The 17392-nt window shown below is 35.2% G+C and overlaps 2 protein-coding genes across 2 annotated transcripts; both read right to left on the reverse strand.

The window, feature by feature from the left end:
• Positions 1 to 336: 336 nt before the first annotated feature.
• Positions 337 to 5088, reverse strand: LOC111456444 (ATP synthase subunit O, mitochondrial-like). The gene is made up of 6 exons (XM_023098303.1): positions 4862 to 5088; positions 2416 to 2466; positions 1997 to 2240; positions 1768 to 1880; positions 878 to 964; positions 337 to 790 (listed from the first exon to the last, which is right to left on the reverse strand). Exons 1-6 carry the CDS (start codon positions 4985 to 4987, stop codon positions 662 to 664), a joined length of 750 nt encoding a protein of 249 aa, XP_022954071.1. The 5' UTR covers positions 4988 to 5088; the 3' UTR covers positions 337 to 661.
• Positions 5089 to 5957: 869 nt separating this feature from the next.
• On the reverse strand, positions 5958 to 8775 carry LOC111456443. Its single transcript, XM_023098302.1, has 6 exons — positions 8519 to 8775; positions 8368 to 8420; positions 8100 to 8155; positions 7504 to 7989; positions 6494 to 6674; positions 5958 to 6399 (listed from the first exon to the last, which is right to left on the reverse strand). Exons 1-6 carry the CDS (start codon positions 8661 to 8663, stop codon positions 6247 to 6249), a joined length of 1074 nt encoding a protein of 357 aa, XP_022954070.1. The 5' UTR covers positions 8664 to 8775; the 3' UTR covers positions 5958 to 6246.
• Positions 8776 to 17392: the final 8617 nt, after the last annotated feature.

A 17392-nucleotide genomic window follows, 5' to 3' on the forward strand; every position in this document is an offset into this window, starting at 1 on the left:
GTTCAAAATGATACTAAAATCAAATTTCATGGACTAAAATGTGAGCTCGAAAACTCAGTGTGAGATCCCACGTCGATTGGTGTGGAGTATGAAACACCCTTTTATAACGGCGTGGAAATCTCTCTCTAACATAAGCGTTTTAAAAGCTTGAAAGGAACGAAAAAACCCAAAAAGAACCATATCTGCGGTGGGCCTGAACCATTACACTCATGCACCAAAATGCTACCAAACTCAAATTGGATGTCGATGAATTCTTTGTAGATAGCTTCACTGCAAGAACTCATCAATGATAATGTGAGGAGGAGCAAACAAGATTAAAAGGTAATTGGAAAAAAATAAAGAGTCAACGCTTATCCATAATTCAAATCTTCAAATGTGACCTGCACGACTTACATCAAATGTAAAAATATATATTATATCCATCTCTTGAAAGTAATCCAAACTTCCCATAACTGTCCCACATGGATATAGTTATGAAGAAAAATCAACTTCTTATTTGCTTAAGTAGGGGCAGGGCATTGCTGCCCCTCATCTAAGATGAAAATCAGGCAAAAAAACGGAAAGAAAATACCAAAGTTCTCTTTCATGGATGAAAAATGGTAGCAGCAGCTGTAGGCAGGCAGGAAGAGATGGTGTCCCCAGAAGATGAAAATCACTCTTTTCAGAGGTTGTCGAGGCTCCCAGGTTCTCGCAAGAACCTCTCCATCTGTTCTGCTCTGGTCTTAATGGACACGTCCAACAGTTTTTCGCTAAATTCTACGACTAGCCCGCCGAGAATACTTGGATCAACCTGGAATGTACAAAGATTAGATGTGCCTGATAAAAGGGTTGGCAGTTAACACAGACAAAAGAGGGAGGCCCTGTGATTTAAAAGTACCTTCTGTTCAAGGATGACCTTTTTCCCCTGTCCGATAATATCCTGCAGGGTCTCTTTCAGTTCTTTCTCTTCTTCAGCAGGGAGGGGCTGTGGCAGAAAGAAAAACTCAAACCAGATTATTATCATATAATACAAAACAGAAGGATTATTTTATATATTAAAAAAAAATGAGGGTTTCAAGTAGTAATTCCAGACTTCCAGTGGTTGATAGGGGGAAAAAATCCAAATGTGTAGTTATAATGCTATTGTTTATCATCATCCTAATATGTCTTCAAATTCCAAGTTGGGTTTTCTGAGCTAAATCACTTGGACAAACTAAACCACATTTTGCATCTTTTAAAATTAACTAGCTTTTTTAGCTTTATATTACAAGATCTAAAAAAGTATAACCTAATATATTCTATCTCCCAAGTAATACCCGCCAAGTCCCACATTTATGCATATTAACTTATTCTAAAATGTTGAATCGAGTTGATATGAAACCATGCAATAGCAACAAATAGCTGGATGTACAGCAAAAGAATTGAACGCTAAAGGTATATGTTCCCCAGTAAAGAAGCAAAAAATAACTGAATTAATTGCAAACCGAAAAATGATATATTATGGTTAGTAAATGTAACCGCCCAAGCCCATTGCTAGCAGATATTGTCCTCTTTGGGCTTTCCCTTTGGGGCTTCCCCCTTAAGGTTTTTAAAACGCGTCTAATAGAGAGAGGTTTTCACACCCTTATAAAGAATGCTTCATTCTCCTCTCCAACCGACGTGAGATCTCACAGTAAATGATTGCCCTATGCAGCCGGGAGGGGCGAGAGGAGAAAGAGCAAAGAAAGCATATGCCATATCATAATTTATAACTATGGTAGATTATGAATTTCATGATCGGGAACTTACAATAACTGTAGTCACAATGGCCTTCACCTCTCCTCTATGAGCCATTGTCAACTCCTGAAACTTCGTTGCAATGCTGTCTATGTATTTCAGCCTTCCATATTCAGACAGTACAACTGGATACAAGTGTGATTACAAAAAGGTGTAATAAATTGCTTGCTTAACCATAGGCTTTTTCTTCAATTATAGAAAGAAAGCATCAAGATTCAAAGGAAATAAGTAGTAGTAGTACCCAAAAAGTTTTTTGTAACTTCTGAAAATTTAGCAGCTGTGCAAATATCAGTAATAGCCTTGACCCTAGTATCTGCAGGGACAGAGGGATCTCTCATGAACTGAGAAAAGGTGGCACTTCTCTGTGAAGCCTCAACAAGGTCAAAAAGCTCTGTCTCAACCTTATCCAAGGAATTAGCTTTTACTGCTGCAATGTACAAAGCAGAGGCATAGTTTCCAGACCCCCCAAACAAAGACAGAGGAACCTACAATACCGGAAATAGAAGAAATGAAATTAACCAATTTACATGTCAATATATCAGAAAAACATATAATAGTCACATGCATAATTTGCATTTCAGTAAACCAGAACTGAAGAGGATTAATACATAAAACCAGTGAAACTTTCAAGTCTTATTAAAGGCCAGTCAGTTCCATTACCTTAACTTTGACCTCACTTTTACTGGAAGCAGTTGCATAGTTCCTCGAGAACTGCATTTGGAGGAAAACAAACATTCACCATCAATTCAATGAGGGGTTAAAGTTGATTTAATAATTTAAAGCTGAGAGATAAGTGGTCACAATATGATGATCGATTATAAACAACTATAACCACACGAACAAACAGAAACTTGATATCCATGAGGATTGAAGCAGACTATAATTTTTGTCAACCAAACTGAAACTTTCAAGAAAAGACGCTGGAGACCAAACAGAATATGACTCATGATGGGGATGCATATGAGAACTTGGAATTTCTTCCGTTGGCAAGCAGGAGTTTAACAATCAACTTCCAAAAACGATTAGTTTACTGGGATAATATGGGAGACAAGGAAAAAAAGAGATGGTAGATTCTTCAGAAGGTAACAGGAGCTTTTACCGCTCGTATTTGGGATTGGCTCTCAGATGAATCCAAGAACCAACTCACTTAGGATTGTTGATAGAAAGAGTTTGTGCTAAACTGAGTGGAGGAGTTTCCATTTATCCACATATGGAGGATTGACTTTCGCTCTTCTAGTTCAATCAAACCTCCCACCTTATTCCTTTTCCCTCTTTGAAATTCCAGCAAAGCATGGTAAAAGGTTAGCCATGAATAAGGAGGTCACTTGATTAGCTGAAAATGGTGTCAATCTCATCAAGTTTCGCCAATCTTGGTCTTGAAATTGAAAGTGTAAATATCATAAATCAAAGTGGTCATAATGCTCATGAAAAGATACACTATTGAAGGAATTGTTAGTAGAAGAAAGGAAATTGACAACCAATCAAGGATAGTCTACTAAAAATTATTCCACTAAAACTACTACTGTCCCAAGGCCACCATTTTGGTAGGTCAAATGACTCAGCAGCTACCATTTGAGTGAGACTATTCCTAATGTCGAAGGAAAGTGGAGAGATAATATTTGGAACAAGAACCATTAAGATCAAGTGTAATGAAGTCTCAGAGAACTTGATCAGAGAGAGAAATGATCAATATCAAGTTGTTCCTGCCTACCAATCATTGTTTTGAAAAACTATTGAAGTTTACACCTTGAGGCAAGCCTCTAAATTTTAACCTCGAGACTTATGCCTTCATTGAACCATAAGAGGCTCATGCCTGGGTGAAAACACACTAAGGCCTAAAATCTATGCACATTGTCTAATGATTAAAACAATCATGTTGATATGTCTCATTCTTAAAAAAAAAAAAAAAAAAAAAAAAGGTTCAAGTTGTGGAAATTTGAACTCTTAGTACATTTACTACTGTTACTTCATAAACATTGAAGACAAATTTATAGTAAAAGTCAATCCTATAAATAACAATAGTAGTGTTGTTACAGATCCCTTTAAAAAATTTGTTCAAGTGGCAATTGACTGGGAGATGAAATTATATATACTTTTGTAAGACTATTATATTTAGCAATGCTTGGTTGTACCAATTTAGGATTTGTAAATTTTTTTAAACTAAATTTGAGGGTTAGGCCTCATATCACCTCACCTCTTCAAGAGTAAAAGCCTCAAGGCCACCTTTCAGCCTTTCAAAATATTACTATCAATAGTGCTTTCCCACAATGGTTCTGACGTCTAAGGTGAACAACTTTCTTATAGGTTAAATTTGGAGAGAAGATCCAAAAAGCACCAACTTTCCCTTCGGACACTGACTTGTAGAAGTCTAAGTATGCAAAGGAGAAAACTCTTCCTTCTCTAGTTATTTTAACCCATATTTGTGTGAACTTCTAAACAAAAATGAAGAAACAATTGACCACTTGCTTTGTCCTCTTTCAAAAGTTTGGTTTAACATGGTTCACCCAGTAAGATACCAGAGTTTGGATTCGATGAATCCTTTGTTCGTAGCAGAGTATTTAGGACAAATGTTGTAAGGTTCCTCTTCTGCGCTACTTGAATCCAAACTCCAAAGGAATGATGAGATTCTCCATAACAAATATAAGGACTTGCATAATTTTTGGAAATCGTTCTTTACCAGGAGGAGGTTATGCCATATCTCCATGGTCTTTCCAAACGATGCCTTCCTTTTCGATGAAAATCTCAAAAAAAAAAAAAAAAAAACGGAAATCCAATCGTCTTTTATCTTTTCAATCTTGTATTCAAATGTCAAATCATATCCTTAACGCCGATCGGGGATTCACAAAATCATAGTCGATGAGGAAAAAAAAAAAGAAACAGAATCAAAATTAATAGCATCATTCAGACCCGCTAATCATTCCTCATTCTACATCATTGACGATTTGACGCCACTACAGCCCATCGCCAACCCTCGTCCCAGCATTTTCCCGCAAAATCAAACTGACATTAGAGAAATCAAAGCACATATGCAGGAAAACGCAGGAGGAAAACGAGGAATCGAGATGCTAAAAACAAAAAACAAAAACGAGAAATCATTGATTATAACCTCGGAGTTGGCAGTCGTGGGGCAAAGTAGGGCTCTTTGAAGAGCAGGTCTCTGAGTCCGTGACTCCGATTTCAGAATCTGATTGAATACAGGGATGATCGATCTGATACGCCCAGCCATAGCCATTTCACGAGAAGGAAAAGTAAACCCTAATTTCCCAATTGACGAAGGACTGAAGCGAAAAGCCAAGGTGACGACACAATACTTAAGGGAACAAATTTTCGCAAATTGAATACTCGAGGATGAGCTGGTGGGAGAAAAGGCACGTGCCTTGCACATGATTTTGGTGGGTCCAGAAAAACAATGCTTGTTTGACACGTAGGACAATGCATCCATTAAACAATCGCCATGTGGCAAAGGCAACTTCCACATATTTTATTTGCCAAAACGTAACTATTACTTGGACCAAAATTTTGAAAATAATAAAATATAATACTTTTGCGATCATTTAGAAATTGTGTTTGGCCAAGGGTAGTATGGTAATTTTCTTTTTTCCTGATATTTAAACTTATATTATTAAAAATATATATATATATAATACTTAGTCTTTTAATGGTCAGAACAAGGCGTGGATGAGAAATATAATGCTCGTATTTAGCTCCATTTAGCTAAGCGGGAAAAATCTATTTCCGCTTCTCCCTCATTTTCCGTTTAAACTGAGATTTCATATTCGCTTTAAGGTGAGCCTGAACTTAAGAGAAAAAAAGCAACAATTAAGGGTCGAGCCCCTCTCTAGACCATACCTATCCACCCCTACTCGTAGTACAGAAAACATCTTTAAGATTCGAACTTTGCTTTTAGTTCTACAACACATGAGGTTGAAGAGATCGAAACTCCTACCTTCTGATAAAAAAATATATGCCTAAATAAATTTAGTTATGTTTAGATTGACTTCTTGAACAATAATACACGTCTAAACTTAGAAGGTAGGAGGTTGAAGAGATCGAACCTCCTACCTCCTGATAAAAAATATATGTCTAAATGAATTGAGATATGTTTAGACTGACTTCTTGATCAATAATACATGTCTCAACTCGCTCCGTTATCCAATATAACACAAACGAAGAACAAAATCACTTCAAATCCAAAACCAAAATCCAGCAAACAAACATTTCCCAGCTACAAATCAAGAGAAGTCCATACAAATAACAGCAAGACAGAGCTTCCTCTAAACGGTGTTATTGTATTGTAAAAAAATGCTTTTCTATTCAGAAAAATTGTCTGGTGGCTAAGCTCTCTTCTAGATACAACAGCAATCTTATAAACAAGGAACCAACATCAGTGTGTAGCACATAAGACAAGGTGGTGGTGTGGTTGTAATGACACTGAGAACAACACATAAAGAATGAAAGAATAAACGTTTTTAGCTCTTCATACACCTGTTTTTAGTTGGAAAGAGTGCAAGGCTTGAGAAACCAAAGAACATCCAATGCTCTTGCTTCTTTTTCACCAACAGCAGAAGAAATGTTCTTAACTCTCTCAGCTGGTACTCCCCCCCCTTTTGTCACCTCCTCCACTCCTACCATGGTTTCCTTCTCCTAATAGAAAACAAACACACATGATGATCAATCAAAGAAGTTCATCAACTTCATCTAACTTCAAAGAGTCTTTCATGATGGTTCCATTGCATACCTTTAGTCTTGATCTTGAAGCTTTTGAAGAAGCGGGGATTTTGTATGGTGCACGTACGTTGGAAAAGCATTGGGGAGAAGGTGGATTGGTTCGGATCTGCAGCTCGCCATCGTCTCTTTTGTGCCATACTTTCTCCATGTCCAGAGAGATCGGGACGTTCTCGCTGTCCGCCACGGTTTTTCTGCATCGAATTTTATGTAAACTAATTATTCTAACACACCGTAACATGACCTGACATTGGAAGTTCATTGAGTTCTGTATCATAGGCTTAAAAATCATGAAAATGTATATTCTTCAAAATGAACCTAATCCTTGGGAGAGGAGTGCCCCATTGGCTAGTTAAGGGGTTAATCATAGATTTATAACTAAGAAATATATCTCCATTGGTACGAGGTCTTTTGGGAAAACAAAAACCAAAGTCATGAGAGCTTATGCTCAAAGTGGACAATATCATACTATTGTGGAGGCTCGTGATTCCTAACATAGTATCATAGTCATGCCTTTAACTTAGTCATGTCAATAGAATCCTCAAATATCAAACAAAGAAGTTTTGAGCCTCGAAAATGTAGTCAAAAGTGACTCAAGTGTCAAACAAAGGGTGTACTTTGTTGGAGGGCTCTCCAAAGAAGAGTCAAGCCTCGATTAAGGGGAGGTTGTTCGAGGGCTCCATGGGCCTTAAGAGAGGCTCTATGGTGTACTTTGATCAAGGGAAGGATTGTTGGGAGAGAAGTCCCACATCGGCTAATTAAAGGGTTGATCGTAGGTTTATAAGTAAGGAATACATCTCCCTTGGTACCAGGCTTTTTGGGGAAACAAAAAACAAAGCCTTATGCTCAAAGTGGACAAAATCATACCATTGTAAAGATCCGTGATTCCTAATAGAAAACAAGTGTGGTGAATTTAAAGAATGATATCGGGCTTTTAGGCATATGATTCAAAGACACACATGACCAGAATTCAGCAAGTCAAGCACATTGCATAAACAAGAACAGTGATAACAAAGTACTCACATATTGATCCTTTTCTTCTGCTTCACACTGTTACTGATTGATCCATCAGATTTCTCTATAACCAGTTCACCAAATGGCTTCCTCTCTTTCACCTTTCTTTCCAGATTATTCGAATCCTTCAATGGATCCTCCTTCTGTACACATTTCTTCTCACCAGCAACACCATTCTCCACAGCCGATTGCTTAACATTCTCTTTCTCCCTTACCCTGACCGCCATTCTTTTTATCTCATTACAAAACTCTGTAATTTGGTTCAGAATATCTCGCCCAGCAAATAAGTTCCTTGCTGAAAGTGTGCTTTTCAGCGATGGTGCCCCATTATTCTTCTGTTTCCCATCATCCATCAATGGCTTCTTCTCAGCGCTTGATTTGATCCCTGCTTTCGTGGCGGCTTTGGCTGTGTGGCTTTGAGGCGTTGAAGAATTGGGATTCTGATTCTCATTGTTTGAAGATTGAGGAAGCCCTCTTCTCTTCAAGTTTCCATCTCTGAATTATCCCCAAAAAGGAAATAAGAAAAAGCTTCAGATCTATTCGGAATCAAGAATATCCAACTGTGAAAGTTGCTAAAACTGAAACTATTATGCTAATTACAGTACCTTCCTATCCGATCACTGGATTGAAGAGTTTCAGTGCTATAACCCGGGCTTGTAAGCTTCCAAACAAAAATCAGTAGATTTAGCGGAAAAGAAGAACAAAAAAAAAAAAAAAAAAATTATGTGCCCTAATTTGATCGGATTAGCTCAACTCTGCTCAAATCAGAAATTTCAACCACATCAGCAAAATCTTGACATTCTTTCCCCTCGTTCGAATCAAACAGTACCAAATCAACGAACAAGAAAAAGAAAGCGAGAAATAAATCGATACCTTCGTAGGAGTTACTCGAAGTAACTCTTCAGCCGTCTTTGGATGCTTACAATCTATACAGAAGCAAAAGAAAACAAAACCGATCACGATCTATAACGGAAAAGATTTCCAGATTAAAAAACGGGATGGATCGAGCGAAAGATGATCTCACCGGGTCGACAAAACCAGGCCTCATCATCAACAGCGTCGGAGTTCGCGGTGAAATCAACCCATTTGGGAGCATTGATGTGCTCGTACAATTCATCCTCTACGAATCTCCACTGAACATTTTTCCAGTCGATCTTTGCTGGTTCCATAATCGGGCTCGAGAAGATTGGTTGGGGAGAAGCCGAAGCAGCAGCAGAAGAAAAAGTGACCGTTAAGCGTCCTGGAGAATTCTCTACGTTTATGTGGGCGTTTTTGTGGGCAGCTTGCTGATTCTGACCGTTGGAGTTTTTTTTTTTAATTATTTAATTATAAGTAAATTGTCAAGTTGTTGGGCTTGTAAATATTTTGGGCCGGTTGGGTTCGGCCCATAAACTCGTTTTTGCCGACTTTCCTGGAAATTAAAGTTAAAAAATAAAATTTATAATTGAGGTAGAATTTATCTTTTTCTTGTCGAGACAAAGCTAATAATTGAGATTAAATTAAAATTTTGATTTCTAAAAAAAAAATGAAACTATTTATTTTTTTGTTTTTAATTTAAATTTATTCCCTAATAGTTTAGGGATATAATGAAATTTAACTCCCAAAAAATAGTGTAAATAAGTAATGAGTTTCCCAAAAAAAAAATCATTTTCACTATTTCTTTAACAAAATTTGAAATAAATAACCTTACTATTAACAAAAGTCGTTTAGATCGAACAAATTTGTAACCTGAACAACTGGGTTAGATCCAAAACGTCTTTTAACCTAATCGAGGTCACCTCAACCTACAAACATCCTTAATCAATGCAGTTTTACGGACTCGAAATCTGGAAAGAGGACAATATCTGGGCCCCGAAAAGAGGACATCGAGTAGAGAGGGGAACGAGTGCCAGCAAGGACGCTGGGCCCTGAAGGGAGTGGATTGTAAGATCCCACATCGGTTTGGGAGGTGAACGAAATATTCTTTAAAACTTAAAGGAGAAGTCCAAAGAATACAATATCTGCTAGCGATGGGCTTATGCTGTTACAGTTATACATCTCGGGTCATAGAACATGTCGCTTAAATTGACGACACCGAACTTATTACTACACGAATGTTCCTATATCCACCAAGTAACATAACTCAAATGCAACATATGTCAAACACAGTACCTTTCCTCTGACTTTTTTCTCGAGAACAAGCTCGATAACTTGCACCGTGCAGTCCGAAGCAAATTAATTTGTTCTTCGAAAAGACCCCGACTTTTTCAACTGATTCACCCAAGTCCAACAGTTCCTATAAAACCACACAAGATGATCCACACAAACATCTTAAAACAACATGTTCTAAAACCGTTCGATCTCTAACCAATATACCGAAAAGCATACCTCATATATAGCTCATGTGGTCAGGATCAATCTCATCTTGCCATATTACCCGAAGCCACAAACAAAAGACACACGGATTCAATGAGTTCAAAGCAAATAACATAAAACAATCCCGAATAACAACTAAGCCAAAGTTCATAAGAGGCATTAAGTTGATAATCATCCTAACAAACAAGAAACATATCGCAAAATCATACACGAGAAGTACTAGTCTGGTATAGAATGAGTATCAACAACATCCTTCTCAACGAACGGAGCATATGTTGGTTCGGGAAGATCGATATCAACCGTCGAAGAACGATACTCGGATTCCCTTTCACAGATATCCATTGAAGGTGGTAAATGGTGAGTTTCTTGACTGCAAAATACCAAAAAGATATTATTAAGAATGAGGAACAAATGGGCCATCGGCCCACATTAATCAGAAAATGACTTGGGCCCTCTCAAACTACGTCCACATGGATTGTGGGCCGCCATCATATATGGACCCAAATAAAAAAATTAAATTAATAAAAATATCTTTAAAAAATATTATTAAATTTCACAAATTTAAATAATATTTTTTTAAAGTTAAAAAAAATATTTTAAAAAATCTTTAAATTTAAAAAAAAAAAATAAAAAAAAAAGGAGAACATCGTTAAAATAAAATACAAAATTTAGAGGTATTTTTATTAATTTAGCGATGAAATTTAAAATAATTTAGAAATATAATATATAAAAAATAATGGGTGTGAAAAAAAAAAAAAAAAATGGAGCTTTTTAAACAGCTGAAGTAGGTGTTGGGAAACTATGCAATTTCAATGCTTTGTTTTGTACATTACAAAGATGTATGGCCCACCCACCGTCCCCATCCTTCACTTTTTTCTCTATTTAAAATTATTTATTTATTTTAATTATAATTTTGTCACGGACATCGACTCAGAGGTCATACGTTTAAATTTTTTTAATTTAAAATTTTTGTCGAGTTAAAAGTAAAAAAATAAATTATAGATGCAAATGCTCGAGAGAAGGAGATTCATAAACTCGTATGTAATTTCGACCGTGTGACAAATTAAATTAATGTTATTAATTTAGAAAATTTCCAAATCCAACCATTAGCTTTAATCAATCTCACCTGCCATGTCATTTTATTGTTTCACCCTACCATTATTTATATGTCATTTTTATATTATATTAGTTTTTATTTTTTAATTTATAACGTACAAAGAAACTTTTCATAACTGGGTTCACTATTAAACGGGAACCGGAGATATTGAAATCTATGAGTGAAGAGAAAAGATAGTTTATTTGTGCGTTTAGGTCTATTCAAACCTATATCGAACGACGAAAAAAAGAACTGTGAAATTTAAACTGTGAATTGCATTTGCAACTTTTTAATATGTATACATTTTTAGTTCGAATATTTGAATTTAAACGTGAATAGATTTACTTTTGGTTTTGTCTAGAAAGAATATTAGCGATTTTCTCCTCTTTGGATCGGGTGGGGTCGAGAGACTATATTTACATTCCGAACAAACAAATAGTGTTATTAGCAAGAAGGTTATGGACGGTGTGGACTATTTGTAAGGATTTTAGATCCATTTGTGCCACAAAACTATAGGGTATCCTTTATCCATTGGGTAAGGGGTCGGTGAAAATGAAACTGAATTTGGTGGGATGCTGGGAGATAAGAATGTCACTGTCCTGATAAATTATGTTTGTTTGGATTTATTGTATTTCCATACCACCAAAATAAATAAATTAGTTATAAATTTGCGTAACGCTCCATATCCAACATTTGAAATTCAGATTCGGCACCTGTGCGACATGGTCATGTTACCTATGTTCCTCGCTTATTAAGAGTGAAAGTTATCTCTATAAACCAACACGAGTCATTCAAGCATGTTTTCTTTTCACTCAAATGTATTTTAGGAAAATTATAGGAAAACATGCTTAACCATAAAGTTATTATAATCGAGCTACCGAAAAGTAAGGTGCACCATGTTGGTGCATAAAGTAACTTTCAATATTCTCAAAATGCTCTCATTTGTATATGGTCTCAATATATTCACGTATACCCCTTTACTCGAGTGTCACACGACGAACTTTAATTTTTTTTTTTTTTTTTTTTTGTTAGAATATCATCTTTCAAAAATTCAATATTAGTTTGTGCACTTTCACAAAAATTAATTTATTCTCTAACAATTTAAAAAAAAAAAAACCCATTAGAAAATAAGACATTTCATCGTTTATTAATTTTAAAAATAAACAAGCAAAGATAGTCAAATAATAATTTACACATATTTTTTTCTTATAAAGTCAAAAATTCAAATATATGACTTTACATTCTAACGATGAGAAGAGTCATCAGAGCATATTTAAATAGATACTATGTTTACATATGATTCCCTGCATCCTTACTTTCCATTTAGAATTAGGAATAGGCGTACAAACTTGTTTTTTACATATCTCTCGTTATTTGGGCCCTATTCATCTCTATAAACGTACGGACCTGTTTTTTTTATATATTTATCGTTATTTGGGATCCTATACCTGTTTTTTTTACATATCTCTCGTTATTTGGGATCCTATTCATCTTTTATAGGCGTACGAACCTATTTTTTACGTATCTCTGGTTATCCAGGACCCTATTCATCTCTTTGGGCTTCTATTGAATCAAGAAATACGTTGATATGATATAAAATATGGTCTAATTTTAAATTAGGGAAAGTAGAAGGACTAAATGAAAAGTAATTTAAAAGACCCAACAAGCAATGGGATGTGAAGGTTGAAAGGGAACAAGAAGGAAGAAGGGAAAGGGCATTGATTTGGGAGACAAAGCAATGGATGGACAGTGGAGGGGCTTTTAAATAAATAATAAAATAAAATAATAAACCCTATTGAACGATAAGGTCATCATTACCCTTCATTCTCTCTCTTCCTGCCCTCCAAATTTATTAGCCTAGAGAGAGAAAGAATTATGACGTCATATATATGAAGGAACAGTGAGTTCCAATGATGGACAAAAAAGTGCACTGTTTGAGCATCCCATGCAACTGCCTGCTGCTGTTCATTCATTCCACTCTCTCTCTCTTTTTCAAAATTTATTACAAAAATAAATAAATAAAATAAATTAATAATTCATGTCCCTAAGGTCCTACCCTATCATTTAGGCTCCCATCACTTTCACTTCCCCCATTTGCTTCACAACTAGGGTTTCATGCTCTTAAATATTAAACTTTAGGTTACCCGATACGATACTAATTTCATTCATTTAACGTAACATGTCACGGTGGTGAATGTATATATGTATATTATTTAAGGACTACGCGACCCGTTGATTGAAGCATGTCCTAAAGTGGGAGGGTAAGTGACCTAATAATACCAAAACTGAAATTGGAAACAAACAATGACCAATTCCATTTTTCTGTTCAACCCATAATTTTTTTAATTTAATTTAATTTTATTTTATTTTCTTAAAAAAAGTCTCTGAAGAAATTCTGAAAAAGTTTTTTTTTTTTTTTTAATAATTAAATTTAAGATTAGATCATTCACAGAGAGAGAGACAGGGTTTCAGAATTCAGAGAGAAAAAAAAATTAAAAAATTAAAAAAAAAATAAAAGAAAGAGGCTCGTTTTTCCAACCATGCACATTCGTGTAGTCTTCAATGTATTTAATTATTTCCCTCCATATTTATGAACTTTTATTTCTCTGTCTTTTTTATTATTATTATTATTGTTTTTATATTTTAAAAGATGTGTTTTTAATACATTTAATATTTTGTCGAAATTTTTTAATTTTTTTAATATATAAATGATGATAGCCTGAGCCTACGTTGATATTATCTATTGTGAGATCCTACATTGCTAGTGTCTATTAGGGGAAGGTTTCTATGTCCTTGTAAATAGTGGTTTATTCTCCTCCCCAATTAATGTGGGCAATCCACTCCCCATTGGAGTCCTGCGTCCTCGTTGGCACTCTTTCCTTCCTCCAATCGATGTGGGACAGCCCCAAATTCATCCCCTTTGGGGCCAACATCCTTAATGGCACACCGTCTCGTGTCTACCCACCTCTGGGGCTCAACGTCCTCACTGACACTCTTTCCTTCCTCCAATCGATGTGGGACAGCCTCAAATTCATCCCCTTTGGGCCCAACGTCCTTAATGGCACATCGCCTCGTGTCTACCCACCTTTGGGGCTCAACGTCCTCACTGGCACTCTTTTCTTCCTCCAATCGATGTGGGACCGCCCCCAAATCCACTCCCCTTTAGGGCTGGTGTCTTTACTGACACACCGCCTCGTGTCTACCCCTCTTCAGGGAACAACAAGAAGGCCGACACATCATTCGATATCTGGCTCTGATACCATTTGTAACGACTTAAATCCACCGCTAGCATATATTGTCCTCTTTAGGCTTCCCCTCAAGACATTAAAACGCGTCTGCTATGGGAAGGTTTCCACACCCTCATAAAAATGGTGGTTTATTCTCCGCCCCAACCAATGTGGGACATCACAGCCACCAAGGATACTAAGCCTTAAAAAAGGGTGGATTATGAGAATAACATCGATTGGTGAAGAGAACGAGTGCCAAAGAAGATATTGGATCCCAATAGATTGTGAGATCTCACATCAGTTAGAGAAGATAACGAAACATTCTTTATAACAGTATAAAAACCTCTCACTAGCAGACACGTTTTAAAAACTTCCAGAAAAAATCTAAACTATATTAAAATTAAAAAACATTTTGGGGTTTGGGTTAGTTTAGTTTAAAACCAACCATATGATTGGATTTATCATTATTATTATTATTATTATTATTTGGGTTTTGTCGTATTGAATTAAATTAGGGACTAAATTATATCGTAATAATTATGCTAATTATTTTGTTCCTCGCCCTCACTCTCATAATAGCTGTCATTAGGAGAATTCATTTTTGGCATTGCTCCAACCAACCAACCTTTCTTTTTGACTTCCCATTGCTTCACCCGACATAATAACTTTACTCGCATTCCTCTTCTAAATTCTTCGACCCGAATCTCCAACCCGAACATACTTTCATGCTCGAGAAAAATTAATATTTTATTATAAATTTTCAATTAGTCGAGTTATATTAAAATTTATTCCGAAAACTATTAAAAATTAAAATAAAATAACAAAAAATAATATTTAAATGTATGAATGTGATACTGCCAAAAATAAAATAATAACGAGGAGTCATTTAGAATAAAATTAAATGTGAAATTAATATGGGAGACTGGAGGAGGTGGTTATTAGATTTGGTTTTTAAATTGTTATTTATTTATTTATTTTTAGGTCATCTCTCTATCTCTGTACAGTATAACCAGATTTTTATTTATTTATTTATTTATTTATTAAAAGTTTAAATATATACCTTACGAGAGATTCCCAAACCTAAAGGGCCTGAGAGCTTTTTGGATTTTTATTTGTTTTTTCATAAAAAGCCACGACCGTTTCGATAATTTTTTTAGACCGAAATAATTGAACTGACACGACTTATCTCATATCTAATTATTATTTTTTTTTTTTTACAAATTAAATTAATTAAGGTAAATTTTAAAATATTAATATCAAGTTTATTATAAACGGTCTCTCGGTAGGATTCCAGAAAAATCAAACCTTTTAGAATTTTCTTTCAAAGTTGTCGTATTTGCTTATAAGTGGATTAAAGTAGTGATGTTGAGGTGTGAACCAATCTTTATCTCTGTCCCTCAATCAATCAATGGCAATACAAAAAAAACCAATCGTGAAAGAAACCAAACTAACAATAACTTTAAGTATAGTAAGATAAAAACTTGGGATTAGGGTTTGTACGCAATCTGACTTGATGACTCGAGAACCTGGAATAGAGTTCACAGACCAACCCCATCCAACCCATCAACAACATCAGCTGGGTATTCTTAACTTCAGTTGGGTTGACTCAGAAAAAAAAAACATAACTGAGATTATATGTGAGATCCCATGTCGGATTGAGAGAGAGAGAAACATAGTATTTCTTATAAGGGTATGCTATTTTGACGGGAAACTTAGAAGAGAAAGGTTAAAGAGGACACTATTTGTTAGGAGTAAACTTGGGCTATTATATTATAATAATTTGAATCGGGTAATCGAGAACAGTAAAACGAGACAACTCGCATAGAAATTTTGTATAGACAAGACATAACATAAAAATAGTCAATGTCACTTCGTTAACACAAAAGAAAAAAAGTGGATCCCCATAAGAAGTGAAAAATGAGAGAGAAATTTGATTGATTGACAATTCAAAACTTTTATATTTTCTTTGCATGCTTCAAGCTAAAACTAGGAGCTTACTAAATCATTATTTTATTTTATTTTCAAAATTATTTTTTATTTTATTTTATTTATTTATTTCTCTCTCTTTCCTAATCTCCCAGGGGACAACCGGCATGTACTCTCTGACGCTGTCGTTTTCCCTTATTTTTTTTATTTTTTTATTTTTTTTCCTTCCAGTTTGCAGGGGTAAAATTTTCCACTTTCTTTCATTAAATCTTTATTAAAAAAAAAAAAATTTAAAATAAGGAAATAATGTTTATAATTAATTTATTAAATTAATGATTAAGCCTAAGATAATTCAAATTTAATCAACCAATCCAATGTTATACGAACACGACTCTCCACAATGGTATGATATTGTCCACTTTGAGTGTAAGCTCTCGTGGCTTTGCTTTGGGCTTCCCAAAAGGCCTCATCCCAATGAAGTCAGTATTCCTCACTTATAAACTCATGATCATTTTCTAAATTAGTTGATGTGAGACTTCCATCATCCAACATCCAAAACTACGGCAACCAAAGAGAAACAAAAAATTTTATATTTGATAAAAAAAGAATTATGTTGTAGATGGTTTAGTATAAACACGAGTGAGTCCGATGCTCGAGAGAATCTGAATAGATGGATGTTCATGATGTCCTAACGAGACAATCGATATATAGGGTTAATTTGCAATGGATATGTACGAGCAAATCTAGATTGTTAATGTGTCGAGACAACATCACGATGCATGGATCGAGTTGTTGGGAAGCGAAATGACAATGAGATGCGACGTTATTGTATCGTAACACAATGCAAACATGGACAACATGTGTGACTAAACAATCTTATGTTCCATACAAGCAATGTTCAATTGACGAAAGAAACCCCTTGTCAATGGTCTAATGAAGCTACAAAGAGCGGAAAATGAATATGAGACTTGAGTTTTCCTTAAAGTTGGTCATGAACATGATAATATCATGACAGTACGACCGTGATCATGAAGATCGTAAGTATAGGTCAAACCCTAAACATACCTAAATTTCTTAATTTTTCTTTTCATGATTGTCGTTAAATGTAAGAACGGATATTAGACACGACTCGAGGATTAAACGACGACCAAACCTAATGCACATCGCTTTCTCTCTTCTCTTTCTCTCACTTCTTATTGATATATTACACTGTACTGCCCAAAGTACACAAAAGCCTAACACACAAAAAGCTACCAAAAAAAAAAAAAAAAAAAAAAAAAAAAAAAAAAAAACC

This window comes from Cucurbita moschata, unplaced genomic scaffold (assembly GCF_002738365.1).
Source record: "Cucurbita moschata cultivar Rifu unplaced genomic scaffold, Cmos_1.0 Cmo_Scf00018, whole genome shotgun sequence".
In the NCBI taxonomy this organism is placed as follows: Eukaryota; Viridiplantae; Streptophyta; class Magnoliopsida; order Cucurbitales; family Cucurbitaceae; genus Cucurbita; species Cucurbita moschata.

Bases quoted from the DNA above. Each gene is read 5' to 3' on its own strand.
- LOC111456444 (XM_023098303.1), bottom strand. From the start codon at position 4,987: ATGGCTATGGCTGGGCGTATCAGATCGATCATCCCTGTATTCAATCAG. The intron at 2,467-4,861 runs GTTATAATCAAT...CTCCAAATGCAG, and splicing joins CCACGACTGCCAACTCCGAG to TTCTCGAGGAACTATGCAAC. The intron at 791-877 runs GTACTTTTAAAT...TGTACATTCCAG, and splicing joins AGGTCATCCTTGAACAGAAG to GTTGATCCAAGTATTCTCGG.
- LOC111456443 (XM_023098302.1), bottom strand. From the start codon at position 8,663: ATGGAACCAGCAAAGATCGACTGGAAAAATGTTCAGTGGAGATTCGTA. The intron at 8,156-8,367 runs GTATCGATTTAT...TTTGTTTGGAAG, and splicing joins TTCGAGTAACTCCTACGAAG to CTTACAAGCCCGGGTTATAG. The intron at 7,990-8,099 runs GTACTGTAATTA...GGGATAATTCAG, and splicing joins TCCAGTGATCGGATAGGAAG to AGATGGAAACTTGAAGAGAA.